The sequence below is a fragment of the Culex quinquefasciatus genome, chromosome 3 (genome assembly GCF_015732765.1).
Source record: "Culex quinquefasciatus strain JHB chromosome 3, VPISU_Cqui_1.0_pri_paternal, whole genome shotgun sequence".
Taxonomy (NCBI): domain Eukaryota; kingdom Metazoa; phylum Arthropoda; class Insecta; order Diptera; family Culicidae; genus Culex; species Culex quinquefasciatus.
In genome coordinates this window covers 74,651,748-74,675,014 of record NC_051863.1, presented here as the reverse complement: position 1 = coordinate 74,675,014, position 23,267 = coordinate 74,651,748, and the positions used below count along the sequence as shown (strand labels likewise).

The following is a 23,267-nucleotide window of genomic DNA, read 5'->3' as shown; positions in this document are numbered from 1 at the left end:
CAGTTTGAAAATTGAGTTTTTTTTCAAATTTAGCGAAAAAGGTGAAACTTTGGGGTGTTGCCAAAAAGGAGGAGATGGGCTTAGATGAAAATTTGGATACTTGCTTGTTTTAATGGTTCCAACAGCTCCACCAAATTTGAGCTTGATCAGAAAAAGTGGTCTAGTTCAAAGATTTTGCATCTAAAATTGTAATCATCAACCAGTCAGAATAAATGTTAAAATCTAATTATAACAAAACGTATTGTAATTTTAATAAATCTACAATAACTAATTCACATGCATTAAAAAAAATCAACTTTTCCAATAACAATCCCAGAGTGAGTTGCTATAAAAGCTCTGGCGTGGAGAGGCAGACGCTTTCGCTGGCCAAAGCTCAAAGTTCCGCAACACGCTGCGTTACTGACTTACCTTGAGCTTTGCTATAACATCGATACCCGCGAAGCTTTGTGATGCACGGTGTGCTGGCATACTGAAATCTTTATATAAAATGGTGGGTTGAAATGATTCGTGTCTTAACTTAAATTGTGTGTTAATCTTGCTTATTTTTGCTAGACTAAGATTTGAACGCTACAAAGTTAGAAATTTTACTACTGGAACGCCCAACAATTGTCCACCTTACACGGACGCCGAAGCCTCCAAAAAAAAAGTGGAACGGTAACTTCAACTCGCTGGATCTCTGGCATAACTCAACCAACCGGGACGATTCTTTTTTCCAATGATTTTTGCAATCAAAAATCGTTCCAGCTCTTTTACGCAGGATTTTTTTTTACAAGCGCAAAAAATGTCACTTTCTGGTAATTTTAGAGCATATTAGCCGTCCGGGACAGTGGTGTAGGGGTAAACGTGGTTGCCGCTCACCCAGTCGGCTTGGGTTCGATCCCAGACGGTCCCGGTGGAATTTTTCGAGACGAGATTTGTCTGACCACGCCTTCCGTCGGACGGGGAAGTAAATGTTGGCCCCGGTCTAACCTAAAGGGTTAGGTCGTTAGCTCAATGCAGGTGTAGGAGTCGTATCCCTGGGTCCTGTCTCGGTGGAGTCGCTGGTAGGCAGTTGGACTAACAATCCAAAGGTTGTCAGTTCGAATCCTGGGGTGGATGGAACCTTAGGTGTAAAAGAGATTAGCAATTGCCTCAACAATCAAGCCTTCGGACACTTAGTTTCGAGTAGGAATGTTGCAATCGAGAACGCCAAGGCAATGCTGTAGAGCGAATAATTTGATTTGATTTTTTAGCCGTTTTGACAATAACGCCTTACTCGAAGGTACACGGAGAAAAGTCAGGTCCCAATTTCGTGAGCAAGCGTTTATGAAATTCGTAACCACGCACGGCGTTAAAGGGTTAACATTTACATTAGAGAAAACTCATTTGACCCCGTCAATTTATTTTGAAAAAATCAAATTGCAAAAAAAAGTTAATCAAGGTTGGACGAAAGAGCAATATATATTCACATTCGCCTTTGAATTTGGCAAAATGTACAGTTTGATTACGGGATGTGATCGAACATTTAAAGTACTCTCCACTGGTTTAGTTTTTATTTATTTATTCATCACCTCAATCAATTAGAAAATTTTGTCTACAAAACTAAAAAAATGTTACGTAGTGCTACTAACTTAAATAGTCAGTCATTTTATGTGATAAAATTAAGATCCTCTCATACTTTGTTTGCAACATCGTAATGCAAACTTAAGCAAGGATGCACGATTACACCTTAACTCTTAAGCTACCTCGATATTATGTACAATGATTCGCTGGGCGGACATGAGTGTGGGCAACAATTTTCCTTAACTTTCTTAACTAAATGAACAAAAATGAAACGAAAAAACCTAACAATAGCAGTGGCATTTTGGTTTGTTTGCTGTTTGCGTTATACTCTACTTAGAATCTCCAACACTTAGCTATCGGAGGAGGTAACATTTGTTAGGCTAGAATCGGTGCTGGTAACGTTTTCCTGGGGTCTCGCTCTCGCTTCCCTCTTCTGCTGTAGTAACCTTTGGCAGCCACAGTTCTTTAACCAGGTCGGCACCCTTTTCTCCGATCATGATGACGGGGCGTTGATGTTACCGCTGGTTATTCTTGGCATAATACTGGCGTCGATCACACGCAAACCTTTCACTCCGTGAACGCGCAGTTTGTGGTCTACGACGGCGTACGGATCCGACCGTTGACCCATTTTGGCGGTTCCCGACATGTGGTAGATCGTCATGGTGTACTGGCGAATGGCGCAATCCCAGTACTCATCGGTGAATTCCGGTAAATGTTTGCAGTTGGGAACTTGCTTGCTGTGAAATCTTGCTCCAAAGCGTTTCATTGCTTGAGTTTCCCCGAAGGCGATAGCTGCCTTCACTCCTTCGCGGAGGACACCAACGTCATCGGGGTGGGTGAGATAATTGTGGTATAATAATGGGTAACGTAGAGGATTTTTCGATTGCAGTCGGATGAATCCACGACTTTTGGGACGCAACATCATGGGGAAGACTCCAAACACGTCCTGATTGTTGATTTCGCTGAACATGTAATCGTAAAATTCGTCCTTCAATCCGTGAGCTTTCTTGATCTGATCTCCCCCGTCCGAGGGTGTCGAGGCGCTAGTCAACATGAACTCGATATCTGGCCAGTCGTCCGTTTGATTTGCATACTTCGTGTTGATGAAACCGACTGCTTCCAACCCAATACTGCTGGTCAGTGGACCATCTTCCGTGACTGCGTATCGAATAGCCGAATTCAAATTCACCAACCGGTTCATGATCACAGAGATTGGCTGATCCACGCGGAATACCAAACCACCAACGGCGATATGATCTTGCAAGTTTTGTCCCACCCCGGGCAGATCATGAACCACGGGAATTCCAACTTGTTCCAGATTCTCTCTCGGACCAATACCGGACAGCATCAGCAAATGTGGCGATCCGATGGCCCCGGCCGATAAGATGACCTCCCTCGTCGCGTAAACCTCGTGCTTCTTGCCGTCCCGTATGAACTCAACGCCCAAGGCGCGCTTATTTTCGGCGTCCATAATGACACGGGTGACGTGGGCGAACAAAGCTACGTGCAGATTTTTGCGGTTTCTGACCGGTCTCAGGAAGGCCTTGGACGAACTGCATCTCGTCCCACGTCGCATCGTAAACTGGAAGAACGCGAATCCGGTCTGCTGCTCGCCGTTCACGTCCACGATATCGTAACCCATCTCTTCTCCCGCTTGGAGGAAGGAAACTCCCAGCGGCGTGAGGTAGGGCACATCCTGCACTTGCATGAGACCACCTAAAAATAAAGAAATTAGATTATCATCAGCAGTATAGAATAGGAATTTCGCCTCACCTGTTGCGTGTTGTCTCTTGTTCCGCGCCAGGTAGGGATTCCGCTGATCCTCGGACTTTCTAAAGTACGGCAGCACCTCCTCGTAGCTCCAGCCCGGATTTCCGAGCGCGTGCCACAGGTCAAAGTCGCGCTTGTTCCCGCGGACGTACAGCATCGTGTTGAGCACCGACGAGCCCCCGAGAACTTTGCCACGCGTCCAACAGCATCGATTCTCCTTCATGGCCTGACAGGCCGTCTTCTGGGGCTGGGTTCTGAAACGTGACAGAAAGGACGAGGTCGCGTGAGCTTAATTTCACAAATATGATAAATTGTTTGTGTTGACGTGACGTAAACCTGCGTCATTCATCCCGTAAAACGGACGACCTTGGAGCGTTGATGGCTTATTCGTTTACTCGCTCCGTCTGCACAGTCAAAATATTGCAAAAGGGAACAAATTGAAAATTAAACAAACCAACGCGGCTAGCATGACTAGGCAAGTCTAGAGGTTGAAAGGCTCTTTTGGTATGGTTAGCGAGTTAAATTTGGCAATATTAATAAATTTGAACGCGAAACTCCGAAGGTTGCAGCTTGGTCTTTCCAAATGACTAAGCACATTTTTGGTAGTTTAGCTTAGGCTGAGCTAGAATGTAATTTTGAGGAATCAATCATTTATCTGATGAACTCGTAAACATGTCACACTTTGTTGAAGGGTGAATGTGAAATGTATATCATTATTATTTTTTAAATGGGGTTATGGGGCTAGAATCCTATTGCAGGCTGTTGTTTATATTTTGATCACATTTGAATGTATGTGTAGTTGAAACAAGGATTTTAATAAGACCCAAATAAACAAACAGAATTAACAAAGAGAAATTAACTTTATTCAATAATAATAGGATTTTTCAGCACGAGTCGTACATTTATCCAACGAGGTTCACCGAGTTGGATAAATACGAAGAGTCCTGAAAAAAACAAGTTTTGCAACGAGTTCCATATAGTGCGTCCATCCCGGAATTCCCGGGACAAAATCCGGATTTTTCCAAAACCGGGAATTCCCGAATCCCGGGATTTTTCATATTTTGTCCGGGAATTCCCGAAATTGAAAACATATCAAATTTTGGTCTAGAAATTCAGATTTGGTTGTGGAAATTAGTAATCGATAAGCATTTTAAAGCATTAAAATTTTTATTCGGCATATGACAACATTAATTTGGCAGGGAAAATTGTTAAAATTTTTGTTTACAGATCCGCAAAATGCTTTGCGCCTTAGATATTTTCTACTAAATTTTATTTATTTAAAAAAGACTTATTATTATATTCACGTTCATTTATGACTTTAAACTTGAAAAAGCATAATATTTTAAAAATTATTTAACTTTTCATCATAAACCGGCATCTGAAGCAAATCAGGAAAAAGTAACGAATTAAGACAGCTGTTTAAGCTAATTTGTTTTTGAATAATGTTCTGATTGTTTTGATTGATTTCGATTACAACAGGAATAGATCAAAACAATTAGTACACAAATTTCCAAATTTATTGCTCTAAAATCTCCTGTACCTATTCAGACTGTAGTCCCGATTATCCCCAGTTGGTAGTTGATTGGTAGTGACTTAAAGATAATTTTTAAAATATGTTTTTAAATATAAAACATAAAATTCGAAACTTATCCAAAGTGTTACATTGTCTGGTATAATTTTATTTCTTGTTGTTTTAGACACTTTCAATGAAATTGTATAAGCTTTTGTAGTTATATTATATAAATAAAAAATAAAAGAAATATATTCAAAATTCTGGTTCAATTAAATTCCAAAGCACATCAAAGAACACATTTTTTAAATTGTGTTTTACACTATCTAAAGACTGCTGTCCATGTTCAGATTGAAGTGTAGCTTATCACCATTAACAGTTTTGAGCTAATTCTATGATTTAAGCTAGAAAAACGTAACAAATATAATGAAAACATAGATTTTATGACTGCTGCAAAAATTTCCCGGGATCCCGGGAATTCCCGGGATTCAAAAAATATTTTTCCCGTTTCCCGGGAAATTCAATACCCGGGAAAATTGGACGCCCTAGTTCCATACAACATTTTTGCAATTGAGCAGTTCTCTAGGATTTCGGTCATTCGATTTTTTGTATTTTTAATCCGACTGAAACTTTTGGTGCCTTCGGTATGCCCAAAGAAGCCATTTTGCATCATTGGTTTGTCCATATAATTTTCCATACAAATTCGGCAGCTGTCCATACAAAAATGATGAATGAAAATTCAAAATCTGTATCTTTTGAAGGAATTTTTGATCGATTTGGTGTCTTCGGCAAAGTTGTAGGTATGGATACGGACTACACTGGAAAAAATAATACACGGTAAAAAAATTTGGTGATTTTTATTTAACTTTTATCACTAAAACTTGATTTACAAAAAACACTATTTTTAATTTTTTTATTTTTGATATGTTTTAGAAGGCATAAAATGCCAACTTTTCAGAAATTTCAGGTTGTGCAAAATCACTGACCGAGTTATGAATTTTTAATCAATACTGATTTTTCAAAAAATCGAAATTTTGGTCGTAAAATTTTTCAACTTCATTTTCGATGTAAAATCAAATTTGCAATCAAAAGTACTTTACTGAAATTTTGATAAAGTGCACCGTTTTCAAGTTATAGCCATATTTAAGTGACTTTTTGAAAATAGTCGCAGTTTTCATTTTTAAATTAGTGCACATGTTTGCCCAGTTTTGAAAAAATATTTTGAAAAGCTGAGAAAATTCTCTATATTTTGCTTATTTGGACTTTGTTGATACGACCTTTAGTTGCTGAGATATTGCAATGCAAAGGTTTAAAAACAGGAAAATTGATGTTTTCTAAGTTTCACCCAAACAACCCACCATTTTCTATCGTCAATATCTCAGCAACTAATGGTCCGATTTTCAATGTTAATATATGAAACATTTGTGAAATTTTCCGATCTCTTCGAAAAAATATTTTGAAATTTTCAAATCAAGACCAACATTTCACAAAGGCCAAACATTCAATATTACGCCCTTTTAAAATGTTTGTCTTGATTTGAAAATTCCAAAATATTTTTTCGAAAAGATCGGAAAATTTCACAATTGTTTCATATATTAACATTGAAAATCGGACCATTAGTTGCTGAGATATTGACGATAGAAAATGGTGGGTTGTTTGGGTGAAACTTAGAAAACATCAATTTTCCTGTTTTTAAACCTTTGCATTGCAATATCTCAGCAACTAAAGGTCGTATCAACATAGTCCGAATAAGCAAAATATAGAGAATTTTCTCAGCTTTTCAAAAATATTTTTTCAAAACTGGGCAAACATGTGCACTAATTTAAAAATGAAAAACTGCGACTATTTTCAAAAAGTCACTTAAATATGGCTATAACTTGAAAACGGTGCACTTTATCAAAATTTTAGTAAAGTACTTTTGATTGCAAATTTGATTTTACATCGAAAATGAAGTTGAAAAATTTTACGACCAATTTTTCGATTTTTGAAAAATCAGTATTGATTAAAAATTCATAACTCGGTCAGTGATTTTTGCACAACCTGGAAATTTCTGAAAAGTTGGCATTTTATGTCTTCTAAAACATATCAAAAATAAAAAAATTAAAATAGTGTTTTTTGTAAATCAAGTTTTAGTGATAAAAGTTAAATAAAAATCACCAAATTTTTTTACCGTGTATTATTTTTTCCAGTGTAGTCCGTATCCATACCTACAACTTTGCCGAAGACACCAAATCGATCAAAAATTCCTTCAAAAGATACAGATTTTTGAATTTTCATACATCATTTTTGTATGGACAGCTGCCGAATTTGTATGGAAAATTATATGGACAAACTAATGATGCAAAATGGCTTCTTTGGGCATACCGAAGGCACCAAAAAAGTTTCAGCCGGATTAAAAAATACAAAAATTAAAATTGAAGAAAAAAGACCGATTTCGTAGAGAATTGCTCAATTCCGAAAAACACCCATTGAGTGAAATTTTAAGTTAAATTTTCATGTATTTTGTCAATAAATCGTTTTAATCAAAAAAATGTTGAAAAGTGTTACTTTTTGAAACAAGTGCTGAAAAGTTCAACTTTTCAGCACCCATTTCAGCGCTGAAAAGTAGAACTTTTCAGCATTTATTTTGAAAAGTTTATTTAGTTTCTTTTCAAAATAAAACAAAACCTTTTCCTACTAAGATAGAAAAAACGAAAAAAAAGGACCAGTCCAAAACATCTAAATTATGGTTTTTGAAAAAATATCAATAATAAGTTTAACTTTGCTTATTTTATATTAAAATAATTACTGAAGGTTAATAGGTCTTTGCAATTAAATAAGTGATTATAAATGTATTGAAACTATCTATGCAATAATTTGCGATTTCAATTCAATTATTCACACCTTGTTTAGCTGCTTTTTGGTTTATTTGCGTGTAACTGAAGCTTAGCTGCGTTAATTGTTTTAACCTGACACGATAATTTATGTTTCACGCCCGTTTCATGGATAATAATTATAACACCGACCAACAAAATTTCTGAACAGGCTCATCTCGAGGGCAAGCATGAACCACTCGAAACTTTAAGATGAAAGAAGTATTTTCATCTAAATAACTAAAAAAATAAATAAAAATCATATGGAGCAACTATGCATGTATGGACAGTTGTTGGAAATTGATCTTGCGAACACAAACCTGTCACATAAATCATGACATAACCTTGTATTCTTTCAATGTAGCCGCAAGCGATTATGCCACCAAGTGCTCCAAATATTAGTACAATTAAAGTGCAAATGGATTTTAATTGTCCCACCTCCACCCCTTATGAAATGTCGCCCTCGCCCACCGTCAACCATGGTCACCAACCACCCGCCAAGTAATGGCCTTTGGACACCCGATGAAGCGTGACTATCTGATCAATTGCCAACCAAAGGCCCGCCAAAGGCAAACGAGGGGGACCAACAACCGACCACAGCGAGTACGAGGCGGATTAAAATCAGCTGTGCACTTGAACTCGTTACCGGCACACTTGCTCCGCTGGACGGCCGATTACCACAGAGCTTTGACTCATGGCTGGCGGTAATTTCTGAAGACCGGCGATACGCGTGAACTTGCTAACCATGGTGTCATCCAGACTGACGTACCGAGTAGCTCCCGGCCATAAGTGGAGACGTTTTTGCGTACACCGACATTATAGTTTTCCACATGGACGGTTAGGTTCAAGATCTCCACGATTGAGTGACTGATGATCGTTTGAAGTTTTTTTTTTTTTGCGCAACTATGAAACGCAATGTAATAAGTGAGAAAAGTTGCACTTGAAATTTTACTGTCGAGTTCAAGTGCACTGATCTCATACGAAAAGTTTTGGAAATGAGGTTAGATTTAGGTACGCACAGATAAAGTTAGATTTATAATGCTTCAACATTCCATTAAATGTCTAGCGACAGTCATTAACTGGACACATCACCTTTAAAGGTTAGACAAACAAAAATGCTGTATCCCACGGAACAGTAATAGAGTGCTATTATTGTGTGACATTTTGATTTTTAAGTTGCTCTTCAAGGTTACAAGGGAGACTATGTAACCCGAAGACAACCAAATCAAACATAAAACACACCTCTACGAATGATTTGCAAATTGATTTAATAACATCCATCTTAAAATATCAGTGCTAAATTAATAAAAGAATTTACTTCTGTTCAAATATAAGCCCAATCATGAGCATTGACCATGTCAACTGAAAAGACAAACATCGTAAAAAAAATCTGCAAAAAAATCGAGGCCCAGTTTTCACTTCTTTTACAACAGGTTCGATTCATTCCTGTTTCAGACTTACCGAATCTGAATCCATAATTTGCGAACCTCTAACTGTACATCGTGTTTTTTGGCAGAGAAGAGCAACTTTCACCCTTTTTGCGTGGCTGAACAGCTGCGAAATTGCTCGCAAATCAAACCACAACAATAATCCTCTGATATTATCTAACCTGTTTCTAGCATGTTGAAAAGGTTTGCATCCTCATTTTTTTAGAAGAAAAGCACAGAGCTCCTGTTTAGTTTCAAAAATAAACGTTTAACAATTTCTAACCAGGTCATCCTAAAATAACAAGTACGGTGTCCTTGACCTGATGTATTTGTAAGTCAATCACCAAATTTTGCACGTAGGTGTGATATCTTGTTTAACAAAAAAAAAAAGTTTGAGTTATGTTCCCCTCACTACTGTATTTTTAATCAAGTCATAATCAGGAACATCTTTCGAAGCGGTTTTAGTATTTTTTTTTTGTTTCAGTTTTTTCGTTCACATGAGATCTGTTTTTTACCATGAGGAATCATGCAAACGAGAAAAATTGGTTCATAAAAAGCATGAAATTTACGACTCCATATAGACTAATTAAGTCATTAAAAATCGTTTGAATCTGTGTTTTTTTTAATTAAATGTTTGTTTATATGGTAAATGTGACGCTTATTCATCGTTTCGCGTCTCTGATTTTAACCGCCTGGTGAACTTCACAAGTATAAAAGTACATCATTTCCACACCTTGCCACATGGTTTTGCAAACGAGTACATTGTTCGACTGCACCAGTGCCCGTGTAAACCACCTGATGGATGCAGCGGCAAGTTGAAAGATTTGCATGTAAAACTAAGTTGTGGAAGACACGCGGCATCAGAGTACATCACCAAGCCCCTCGAGGTGGCCTCCGTTACGACCGAATCGAGCCAGAAAGTGGCGAAATTCCATTGCCCATAATCATACGATCGCTTCGAAATTACATCGGTTAGCCGCAATCAAAGCTGTAAACTTGCGCGAAACTGAATTTACTAAAGAAAATTAACCCAAAATGGGGCAATCGATAGGTTATCGTGGTGGTCAACATTGGCTCAGTTTGAAGGGGTGAGCAATATTTTACCATTTCTCAACTCTGGGTTGCCTCAAAGTAATATTTTATTATGGAAGTAACGCTTTACCTCTTCTTCAGAAAGAAAAAAATGTTCACTGAATGAAACCTTGAAAATATAAAATACTTTTTATTCCAAAATCGAAGCTTACATAACAACGTAATTCAGCATTCGTTAAGGATTGGAAAGGCCCACGTAACAAGTGCAACGCGCGGTGACATTGAACTGAGTAGGTACCAGTTTCCAACGCCGTAGCGAAGTTATAATTTTAACTGGCTAACTGCTGCTTAAGTCATTGTGGTTCATTCCTATAGGTTTTTAAACCAAGGTAAGAATTTATTACCGGTTGCTACGTGCGGTTTTTACAGCATAATTACACTAATGGACCACTCCTTATTCCAAACGGAGTGACTTTTATCGGCGGTGAAATCATTTTGTTTCAAGTAAAAATTGGTTTTGAAGTAGCTCGTAGGCGATAGTTATTACACTGACCTACATAAATTGACAAAAAATTACTGCGCATGCACAACCCGAGGGTAGCATGAACTTTAAGGGTCCCCAGACACTCATCCGCATTGATTTTTTTTTTGCTTAATATTAAGACTGGGCCGAATGGGTTTTCTCCAAAGTTTGTATGGAGAATCAGGGCATTTCGTCGCTCTTGCATGCAATCCAAAATTCAAGGAGGGAACCGTACTATTAATGGTCGCATACTATAAATCGGACCGGATGATTAGAGTCTAGCCACCGAGTAACCTCAAAGAAACGTCTTTTTATTTTTTGGCTCTATTAAATTTCCTGCACCCAACTGGCAGTCGCATGATTGTGATGCATGGCGGCATGAAAGTATATCAGAATCTGCATGAAATCTGTCCTCATGCATTTTTTGCGATATAGGAGTATGACATTTTTGCCCGTTACCGACAATTATCGACATTACTGACGGCTTTTTGGTTGTATTTCACAAAAAAACACTTAGTAGAACGAGGATTGAACCACCAACTTCTTGGTTATTGATCCGACACGCTACCACCGCGCCATGGACGCTTGATGAAAAGTGAGTGAAAGAGCACCAACATATGCTTCTCTTTGGAGTGTTGCTCGGAGACGGGCCAGCTTTATATGTGTTGGTGAGAACTGCAGATCGCTGAAATTTTTACACGCATTAGCATTAGCATTAGCATTAGCATTTGGAGGACGCCCCACCACCGGAAGGCTCCACAACGCTTATCCCACTGTTTGGTCTGGTTGTGTTAGACCCTCATCCGGAACAATAATCCAACACGGGAGATACCATGTTTTCATCTTTTGATGAGTGTGTAATACAGCCCAGGGCATAAGGGGTCCACGCCGGGTCCAAGCTATCCTCGGGGAAATGAAGGAATGTTAGTAAACACCTATCTAAAGTGCGCAGGGACCCCTACGTCACCTTAGTGGTATAGATGTTTGTAGGGTGGTTTTGGACTCAATGTTAGTAGGAGAGGTAGAACCCTAGGATATACCCCGAAAGGTATTGCGGGCGAATCAAGTAGAGTTAGTTTTTTTATTATTAAACTTATACCATCAGTATAGTGTACAAGATGCATGATTTATAAATATTTTGTTTAAAGCCACGGCAGACATAACGCGACGAAGCCGTGCATGATAAATCTGTGATAAAATTTACAGAGGTAAATCAATCATTTTCTCAGGTAATATCAATGCTGATTAAACACAGTTTTAACAAGTCAGTTATTAAACTCATGCTACCGACTGTAAGAGTACAAAAAAAAATATTTCCTTTAAATGATTATGTGTTTTAGCGAAATTCGAGGTTATGAATTATTTAATGCATAGTTGAACTTGTGATTTTAAACTCTTACAGCGATGCGGAGTGAACATTAATTATTTATATATTTGTTTTATTGGAATGTAAGAGTTAGAAGTTGAATTAAAACGACCGATTGAAAAAACATACTTAGTTAACATTATTTTTTTTTGTAATGGGATTAATCAGCATATTTAAAATTATAAAATAAAAACATAATAATGGAAAGTCCTCATCAAGTTTCCAGCTTCGGCATCCGTGGGAATCGTACACTCATACAGCCGGCTGTCTTAAGTACATATTAAGATTTAAGTATATGATTTTAATAAACTATTTTTGAATCTAATTAAAAAAGTTGACGGTTAACTATACAGGGACCTGATCGTTGAAATTTTTACACGCGGGCAAAAATGATCTACGGGCTTGCTGCAAAAAATGTTATAAAATATGACATTTTCTGCAGCAAATCCAATGTTGCAGATTTTGAGATATATTTTTCCTTTGGGTGTGGGATTGCCACGGCGGAAGAAGCCGGGGAGGTGCTCTACAGTTCGGCAAAGCTGTGGAGTATTTTCTCCAAATACATCGGCAGGTTCAAGACCTGCAAGACCAGCTTGAACCAAGTTGGCTTCGTCAGTTACATGATCTCCACACCCAGAACTGGGCATCGGCATACGAGAGAATAAAGAGCACGATTCGGTAGTAAAATGGTACTGTGTGCGGACGGAGAGTATAAATCCCGAAATTACCGAGAGTACTTTACTCATGGTTCATTTTCCAAAAAAGTTCATCTATCAAAAAAAAAAAAAAAGTACCGGTACCGAGACTCGAACCCAAGACCTTCGACATATTAAACCGTACCTTTGCCGTATGGGCCACCATGGTTCGGTGACTAAGTGGCGGTCGTTTGTCCATACAAGCCACTCATAGGATGAACTGTTCCAATGAACGAATGAACACGCGAGAGGACTATACTCTCGCAATATAGCACTTTCCTCACGTTTCTTTTCGTGAGGACTATCCCTCGTTCTTTAACTTTGGGTGCAAGTATGGAGTTTAAGGAGGATTTTGTTTCTGCGATTTATATACCTGTGATGTACCGCGAAAAGAATACAAAAATTAAATGACAGTCCCTCTGTGTTAATCTGACGGCTTACTCTGTACCATTGCAATGGTAGTTGAGAGGCTGAACGCAAGCTGTCTCAAACAAACGAAGAATTGTTGACAGTAGAACTTCACATCAAAAAATGACGGTGAAATTTATTTTGGCGGTAGTTCTATGGTCGTTTTAGATCAGGGGAGCCAAAGCATGACCCGCGTTGATTACGTAAAATGGTCCTTTGGTCCATCTGTAAATTGATTTTGTAATTCTTAGTTTAAACATGAGAGATTCTGTTAAAAAAAATCATAAATTTAAAAAACTGCCCCTTTCCAGAGAGAGGGTTTTCAGATTTGTGGTGTTTATGTATTATTGCCCAATCTTGATAGATCAAATATAGGATTGACTATTGAGACTTTCCCACTAACGTCCAATTATTTTTTGGATATTTTTTCCCCTTGTTCAGGAGGTCATTTTGAGCAACTTTTGTACGAAAAACTTTATTTCTCTTGTTTTACATTTTTCTTGTTTCATTTTTGTAGAGCGATACCATTATCAGTTGAATTGCAAAAAAATGCTTAGAGGCATAGTCTGGTAGTACAGTCATCCCACATATTCGGAACACCCACAAATTCGGAACACTTTTGTGGTAATTTGTCAAAAGGATGCAAAATGCAACTTTTCTGTCAACCTTACTATTTTTAGAACCTTTATTTGGACATTCTCTTGCTATTTCACTAGTAAAAGTAGTACTTTTTAAACAAAAACCTGCATCTCAAGACTATTTTAACCAGAGCAGCAAAACACTGCATCCAAATTTCCTGTTCCATAATTGTGGGATGTTATTGTGCCTCCCACAATTGTGGAACACCTGAATTTAACTGATATTTTCACAAAAAAAATATCAGGCCATTAATAAAACATTACTTAGCATGAGTTTTATTGGTTTCAGAGTGTGAAGTCATTATTTAAAAAAATATGTACTCCTGGAGAGAAAAAAAAGTTTGTTTACATCGTAAAAAAAAAAAGTGTTCCGAATTTGTGGATTTCAAGGGTCAATGTTTTTCTTTAAAAACTTGATATAAAACGTAAAAATATACAGGCCAGCATTAATCGAAAGATCGCAAAAAAGCTTTCACATGAAAGTAAAAGCAAATCATTTTGTTCAATTATCGATTTTCCATGATTTGTTGAACATTGGCCGATCTGTAAACTGTTCCGAATATGAGGGATGGCTGTACTGCCTAGATATTTTCACATAATATAGAGGAAATGTTAGGAAGAAACAGACAAAATTGACCGCATGAAAAATACATTTTTTGAACATTCACAGAGTCACTTCATCAGTGCTGCTTTTAAAAGATTAAAAATTGGTTGAAAAATTTAAGTTTGGCGAATTTTTAGATCGAAGCCCACCTAAAAGTGGGGTTGGGTTGTAGAGGGTTATAAATAGCATTTACAAATTTGTATATTTATAGAGATAAGCTTATTGGAATGGCTCTTGAATGCTTCAATTTGGATTTATTTTCCTAATAATTTCTGCAAAAGTAGTCCCTTTTTACAATTTTTAAATGGTTTCTCATATTTCTTAAGAAAGAATCGTCAGGTCTTTGGCGTTTATGGATCATTTGAGTGGTCAAACTTATGGGAAATCGGACGAGCTTTCCGGTAAACATATTTACGAGACTGAAAAACCAAGTCTGTCTTATAAAAATTGCCAAAAACCAACAAAAATTACGTTTTTCAACATTTTTATTTTTTAAACCGCTGTATCTTCCCAAGGATTGGACATGGACAATGGTCAATATGGAGACTTTTTTGTAAAATTGTCTGGAGAATTGATTCCCATTACCGGTGTTCAAAAATTATGACGTTTAGACCACTTTTCAAAAAAACAGTTTTAGTAAATGATTTTTATTTTTTAGGAGAGACATACCATCCTGCATTTTTCGTCGTCCTTCTCAAATGTTATTCTCGAGTACTATTGGCTTCATTTACACAAAAATGGCTTATATAGGCCTAGGATAACATGTCTACAAAGTTTCATTGAAATCGGAGAGGATCGGGTACAAAATTATTAGAAAAATCCTGATTTGAGCTGGAATTGCTCTATAGGATCCCTGTAAAAATTGGCATCAAAATCCAACATTTTTATGATAAAGATGCACAGTAAAAAAGTCTTGATAAAATAAATCTGGGAATGGGTACATCGTTTATGCAAGTTTTTTTTCCGCTGATAGCAACGACCAACAAAATTTCAGCGCAGGCTAAGCTCAAGGGGAAGCATGAAATATGAGGTCCACATAAATACGTGCACCTTGAATTTCGAAAAAAATAGACAGAGCCGAATGGCTTTTCTCCAAAGATCCGCTACTCCCATTTATTGCATGCAATTTTTGCTTGTATGCAACAGCGACGAACCACCCTAATTCTCCATTCAGGAATACCATTCGGCCCTGCCTAAATATTTTTGAAAAATTCAAAGTGCACCTGTTGCCTGCGCAGTAATTTTGGTCATTCTTTGTAGGTCAGTGTATTGGAGTGTGATGGTATGTGTACGGAAGATGCAACCTAAAGATAAGCAAATTATGTCGAATAGCGACAGTGTCACATCTTACGCTAACATTGAATGATGAATTCGATCAAGGCACCGTTAAAATATTTAGAAACAAACTACCGTCAGCAGGGGTGACGTTGGATCCGAGGAGTTAGATTGGATCATACACATTCCTGCAAAATTTGTATGACCCTATCTCATCCCCCAGATCCGCAATGTCACCCCTACTGACAGTATATTTAAATATCAACCCATAGAAGCGAAACCGGTTAACTCGACTGAAAATCAGTCACGAACTGCAGCGATGAATCGCGAATGCGTTTTCGTTGATTTTTCTTCCGTTACATAATCACATCAGATAAGGCCGTTGCCGCGGCCTGCCGATTCCAACCAAATCAGAAACCGTTCCAGACGTTGGCCAACGCTACGGCACGCGAATCTTCACGAACTGACCGATAAAACATGTGCGGAAAACGCTCACTTTCGTTGCGAACCCCGCGAAGCCCACGCACGCCACACAACTACCGTGGAAATGTTGGCCATACCCGAAACAACGCCGAATATGTGTAACATATCAATCAGACACACACACGCTACGTTTGTGGTATTGTGCATGTTTCTGTTTATGTTTGCGTGCATTGGGCATCGAAAATGCGCCCGAAAAATTTTCCGTGTTACGTGTCGGAAAACAACAGACATTTGCGGTAGCAAATGCAGGAAGCTAATGATTCCTGTTCGTTTGATTTCAACGTGGACTTCGTGAGGGCTTAAACACTATAGTGGGTAGACCAAGAAGCTACCACGCAACAGGTGTACACCTTCGGCACGTGTCTCTCTTCAAGTGCATTGGAAGCGGCTGTTCCGAGGTGGAAACTCGATTGAAAACATTACATAAAACACCTTCTAAGGTGGATTAAGAAAGGAAAACGATACGCTGTTGATTTGGTCTAGTATTGATTGGGTACACGGCTGGAGAAAAATCATTCAGATTGAGTTTGAATTTCTAAACTTTGGTACACAGTCGGCTGAATTCATCAATGTGAAGGTCGTTCGATCGACGCATAACAAAGTTGGTGGGCTACGAGACGCAGTGACACAGAAAATAAAATACTGACAGCTTCGGCAGAGACTCTTGATATCGAGCTTGCTGAACGTCAGCACTAAGCAAATTATTTGTTTAAACCTTTTTACGCATTCTCATATTTTGGTGTCAGAGCGTTCGTGTCAATGGAACTTTTGCTTAGTACAAAATTCTACGTCTTTTAGCATTACTAAGGTGGCCATAAAATTCCAACATTTTCAAAAGCTTTACCCGAACCCTGATGAGATGTAGGCCAAGTATGCAAACAATTTGAACATCAGTACTTTTAACCGTTGTATGACCGAAAATAGTTATACAATGGGGCTAAACCTGTTGTTCAACAAGCTAATCATTCTGGACATCTTTGCTGGAGGACCAAATTCAGACTTTGTCCAACGATTCCTTATGTCCAAATAAGCCATTTGCAAAATTGGTTTCTCTATAGAAACATAGGAGCTGTCCATGCAAAAGTGCTATGGCAGGGTTCCAAAATCCGTGTTTAGAGAAAGGATGTTCTAATAGATTTGGTATCTTTGGCAAAGTTCTAGGTTATGATTTGGACTTTTCTGGAAAAAATGATAACATGAACAAAAACATTGCACATATTGTCATCAAGAACTGTTAGCTTGACATTCTTCTGGGGACAATCTTGTTATAGGCTTAACACTCTGACTGCCTGTGAAAATTGTGTTGCATTGTACAAATCAATTAAAAAAATGTGACAACTAACAAATAATCCCACAAACCCATAAGTTATATCGAAACGAAATAAATTATGCAACCAGAAACCAAACCTGCTTCTGATATAAACTAGTGCATTTTATGTTAATATATCCTGCGAGGGTCTTTTTTATTTGTCCCCAATTCGCTTAGGGTCAGGTTGAGTAGCAACCACCGATCATCAGCAAACGTTCCGACAAAACGGTATTCACAACCTCTTCGTTTTACCAGTCGACTCAGTCAATTGAACAATATCTCACTTTCAGTTTTTTTTATTCATCTTCCTAGACTTGGCTTCTTCGGATAAACACTGGGCGGAGTACCTGCCAGCTCGCCGACCGGCTGACTAACGGTGCTTATTCGCCAATTGATGTTCGGCTTCCAAAAAATAAGCCTTTTGATCGCACCAAACTCACACGTTTTATGGCTGCCCATATAGCGATCAATGGGAATATAGGTCTCAGTCGTGTCAAGATTTCTACCGTGCTATTATTCTATTAAATAATACCAACCAACAGCAGCTAATCAACTAACCGTGCGGCTTTTGCTGGTTGGCTGAAGCTCACGTGCAGTGAAACCATACACACTTCACATTTCATCGCCAAGGTTGGGTCGATTTGCTCCGAATTGGTTGCTGGCTGCAAAAATTACTTCACGCGCCGAACAGGTGCCAAAGCGTTTTCACTCAGTCAATCAGACCTAAGGCGTTGGGAAACGTACGAATGAATTGGCTACGCTGCGCCGAGAAGACAATGAACTTGAGAGGAGAGCTTCCGTCCTCTGGGGGCTGGTAGACGGCAAGGTGCCGCTGGTCAATCAGTTTCAGACATATCTTAATTGACGATTTTGACCCATATTTTAAAGTTTCGTGTGATGTGGTGTTTGAAAGGAATTTCCAAAATTTTCTTAACTCGTTGATCTACTTGTGAGGTGTCAATTAAGTTTACAGTTATTTTTTAACTGCCATCGCAATGTTTTTAATTTCAATAATGCCATGCCTGTCGCTCATAAAAAAAATAATAATAAAACGATCTTTCAAGCACTTGGAGGCAAATTTCACAATCTATAAAATCACTCGGAACATTTACACCCACCTTAATTTATACTTATCGACTCAGAATCAAATTCTAAACAAATGTCTGTGCGTGTGTGGGGATGTTGATCTAAAATATACACTTGATTTTCTCGGCTTTGGCTGAATAAATTTTGTCCGGATGTGGTCCATTCGGTTCACTTTAGGTCCTACAGCTTGGTATAAAAAATTGTACAGTTTCATTAAGTCGTTTAAAGGTATGATAAAAAAAAATTATTTAGACGACTGCAAAAAAGGGTGATTTTCAAAATAACCTCAAATCGCCGGGTCTGGTCGCCACGAAAAAGCCGTGTAAAGGGATGCCATTGACTTGACAAAAAGTCTGTAGGTAGTTTGATTTTTTTTATTCATAACTTATTTTTATTAGGACTTCTTAGGTGCTGTGATCACGTTAGGGCCAAACATATACCATGTGGACACTTTAAGGAGTGGGGTAGGAGGGGGAATGGGGAATATTTGAATTACTCTATAAATGAGAGGAGAGCACCAACCACCTTAAGGTGGATTTAGTAACGTTTTTTTTTGCTTTTGTCCAATTAAATTAACAGGCAAAAATACAATTTCTTCGGAAAAATAAAAAAAATCCCTACCTGAATAAATAAATCAATTTGGAATTATTTGGCTTGCTTATAAACATGTTTAAAACAGCTTTCAGACAATAATATTTATTCAAGTATGTAATTTTACCAACTTACTTATCAGCATTGTAATAAATTACACAACTCGACATTTTTAAAGTTGATTTCAGTAAACGCCTCAGTTTCGTCAAGGTATGATAGATATGGGCTCCCCTAACAAGCTCCAATGGACAGAATTAAATTTTAGTGGATTCCCTGCCAAGAAATAAAATTATAAATTTGGGAACAAATTCTATTGGAATTGGAAACTGAGGCGAAAGCAACCATGCGCACCCCCATGCGCATGGTTGCTTATATGAGAGAACGCATGGTTGTTCAACATGATTTCATAGGTTTTATACCCAAATTTACAATTTTATTTATTTGCAAAGAATTCACTAAAATTCAATTCTGTTGGTTGGAGCGTGTTCAGGGAGCCCAAATCTATGATACACAGCTAAAAATCCGATGGAAAAATCGCATGCAAAAGCATGCACATCACCTTTGTGAGCAAAAGCATGTGATATTGTATGAGCAAACACAAAAAAGTATGTACCGAAGAAAAAAATCAGGTCTGGTCACCCCAAAAAATAACATCAATCCGGCGAGAGTCACATTCAGATTACCAAGTCCGCGCCCTAACCCTCTCGGCTATCTCACCGCTATGTTTATAGTTGGATCTTCGACGATGTAGCTGTAGGTTCCCTATACATCGTATGCAGTTAACACAGTATACGACGTGCGGAAAACCTACTGTTACGTTGGCATTGTTCCGACTATTTTAACAGCGGCGAGATAGCCGAGCGGGTTGGGGCGCGGACTTGGTAATTTGAATATGACTCTCGCCGGATTAATGCTGTTTTGGGGTGAGCAAACCTGATTTTTTTTCTTCGGTACATGCTTTTTGTGTACACGTTTTTTCATACAATATTACATGCTTTTACTCACAAAGGTAATGTGCATACTTTTGCATGCGATTTTACACAGAATTGTGTTAATGTGTACCTTGACGAAACTGAGGCGTTTACTGACATCAACTTCAAAAATGTCGAGTTGTGTCATGTATTAAATTATCTACTTGTTTTGAATTGCTATTTAACAATGAAATTTTATCTGAAGAATTCTTAATTTATTGTAATGTGTTTTAAATATCATCAAATAATACTTTTCCATTTCACGAGAAGGTCTGTTATATATAACGCCCACAATTAAGGTGGATGGAAAAAGAGGTCTAAGGTTTATGGAACCCCATGTGAAATGCATAGTAAAGTATATTCGAACAACTAGAATGGGATATTTTAATTGAAAATGGTTTCGTTGCTAAATTTTATCCGATCGTGAGACCTACACGCTTTAAATGTTTTTAAAATAGCTGCTAATACGGAACGGAATCGACGTAACACCTTATAATGTGGCCCTCTTAAACCTTGCGGTTTCGTCAACGGATCCACAGGCGTGTATCGTTCTTTTTGCGACAAGACTCCGCCTCCCGGGTCTCCTAAGTGTGAAGGTATGGGCACGGGGAGAGGGCACCGAATACCTATATTTACACTTAGAATTTTTTGCGTCCGCCCCGGGATTCGAACCGGCGACCTCTGGATTGTGAGTCCAGTGCGCGGTCCGATTGATCCACACAGGCAGACATAGCTGCTAATAACTATCTTCAACTAATCACTTCCATTTTTCTATTCTTTTTCAGGTAAACATATTCGTAGCAACTAAAAATGAATGCATCCGCTCTTCATCGATTTAAAATAATCTTTTGCAGGTAAACTATCGAATCACATTTGGGAAAAAAGTGGAAAATAATAAATCAACCATCTCTAATCAAGCTCAAATTTAATGGTGCTGTTGATAATATAGACAAGTTTCTATTTTTAGTTCCAATTAGAGAGAATATTTGAAGTGGCGAAATGTTACTCTCGGGGTTCCAGACAAGCTATCAAATCGAACGACAAGACCTTGAAAGAATTAGGTTGGACTCCCATTCAATTATTTGAATGCAATTTTTTTTTTTTTGAAGTTTATTGTCCCTCGACTTTGACCAAAGTCGGGTGGGAGAGGGGCAAAATAATTACAAAAGATAAACAAAGTAAATTACAGGTCACAGTTTCCACATTTGCATGAAAAAAGTGTTTAATTTTTTTTAATGCATTTTATACACCTGTCCAGTTATTGTGCAATCATAAGTTTCCAAAATTTCTAAGTATTGACGAACATTTCATTTTTGTTAGAAAAAAAAGTTTTTGTAGTGCTGAACATTGTAATTTCATAAATGTTCAAAATATTTTTAAACGAACCCAAACGAGCTAAATATGATTGTAAATACAGAAAAAGTATTTCAGATTGTTTTGAGTTGATTAGACTTCTTTTTCCATTTAAATTTTTCTGTTTTATGAAAAATATTTGCAACGGCCATATCAATTATATAAAAATAATAATATTATATACGACAGTTTTATAAAATTTGTAATTTTCAAAATGATGTTTATTGATGAAAAATTATTGGAAGAGATTTCACCCTAATTCTTGCAAGGTCTTGTCGTTTGATTGGAACCCTCATTGGACAGCTCGAACATTTCGCCTCTCCATATAGGCTCTCTAGTGCCAATCGGATTACTTTGTTGACATTGCTCCAAAGTTAAGAATTCGTTTTTCTTTAGAAAACCTGCATTTTTTAGAATAAAAATGAAAGAGGTTTAATAATGTTCAAAGTTTTTTTGTATTAACACCTAAACTCCCAAGCCTTGTATAAAAATTTACCTTTTTCTCGAGCTTGATAGTTAAGGTTCTAATATGCTTTATGTTTTAATGTTTATATGTTTTAACCATCGAATTTTCAAGATTTTTTACACAGTAGTTCAAAATTACTGCCATTATTTATTATTACGCACGTTTGTCCAATGTTTAACCTTTAAAAAATGCGAGTGTCTAATTCGCAAACTTCGCAAATTAACAGTTTTACAGAACAATCAATGAATTGACTAACAAAAATATTTTTTATCAAAGCCAAGGTTTCCTTTGATAGTGCCTAACAGTAGCGTGCCCAGCTCCTCGAGGAAGGTGGGGCAATCATAAGGACGTTTAGCAAATTTCGTCGTTTATGGACGCCCACTGAATAAAATTAGAACAAATTTCTGAGGATGGTGGGGCAGCTGCCCCATGTTGCCCCACCCTGTGCACGGTAGTGGTGCCTAAGCATTCCATTTGATAGTGAATGAATAAACGAGTTATTTACGGGTGTTTAACTTTAACCATAATGATTGAAATATTAAACGAACCTATACTTCCAATCCAACTTGCTTTTGTGCAAATAAAGCGACAGGATCGGCACGTCGGAGATCTCTGTTTCGTGGCCACCCGCCTCCAACAGCAGCACCTTCCAGTCGCCAATTTCGGACAGCCGCGACGCTACCACGGCTCCCGCTGACCCGGCTCCGACGACGATAAAATCGTACTCGCGGTTCACCTCCTTCATGTTGAACGGTCGATTCTCGGGATCAAACAGGTCATAGTTGTAATACGCCAGCGATGCAATCAGTATCGGTATGATGGCGAGCTTTCCCACGCCGACGATCGCCGTGGCCGTTTTGATGGCCGCCGCCACGGTAGCCGTCACGGCTGTCACGGCCGGAGCCGCCTTCAGAGCCGATCCTCCCAGCAGGGGGATCAGCTTGATAAACGGAATTCCCGGTATCACCATGTTGACGTACTCACTTTCGATAACAGTACACAAATTCAAAAATCAACAAACACTTTCTACTAAATCTTGGATTAGGCCAGTATCACGCCTCCCCAAATCAATAACCAAACACCATATTCATCATCGATTCATCTTCGTATTCTACACCGTGTCAAAACACACTTCTCCAAAGGTGCAACGTTCGCACCCGTAGTGTATCTTTCCTCCGATTAGCAAACCATTAGTCGTCTAAGCAAATCTGTAAACTAACAAGTGAAGAGAAAAAAATATGAAAAAAATCCCGCGCGAAAATGATGCAACCGACAGTTTACACACTTTGTAGTACAACACCGATCGCGAAAGGTAAACTCCGCCGACGACCCGCTCCGTTCGACGTTCGTATCGTGAATGAGGCCC

The 23,267-nt window shown here is 38.1% G+C and overlaps 2 protein-coding genes across 7 annotated transcripts in view; one reads left to right on the top strand and one right to left on the bottom strand.

Annotated features, from left to right (window-relative positions):
* LOC6039215 (flotillin-2) overlaps positions 1-23,267 on the top strand; it is a 284,003-nt gene that overhangs the window by 168,480 nt on the left and 92,256 nt on the right. The gene's annotated exons all lie outside the window — the stretch shown is intronic.
* Positions 1,554-22,985, bottom strand: LOC6039208 (glucose dehydrogenase [FAD, quinone]). The gene is given in 6 exon segments (XM_001848797.2): positions 1,554-1,950; positions 1,953-1,994; positions 1,997-2,050; positions 2,053-3,258; positions 3,316-3,566; positions 22,450-22,985. Coding segments are annotated over 6 exon segments (2,034 nt in total). The 5' UTR covers positions 22,872-22,985; the 3' UTR covers positions 1,554-1,891.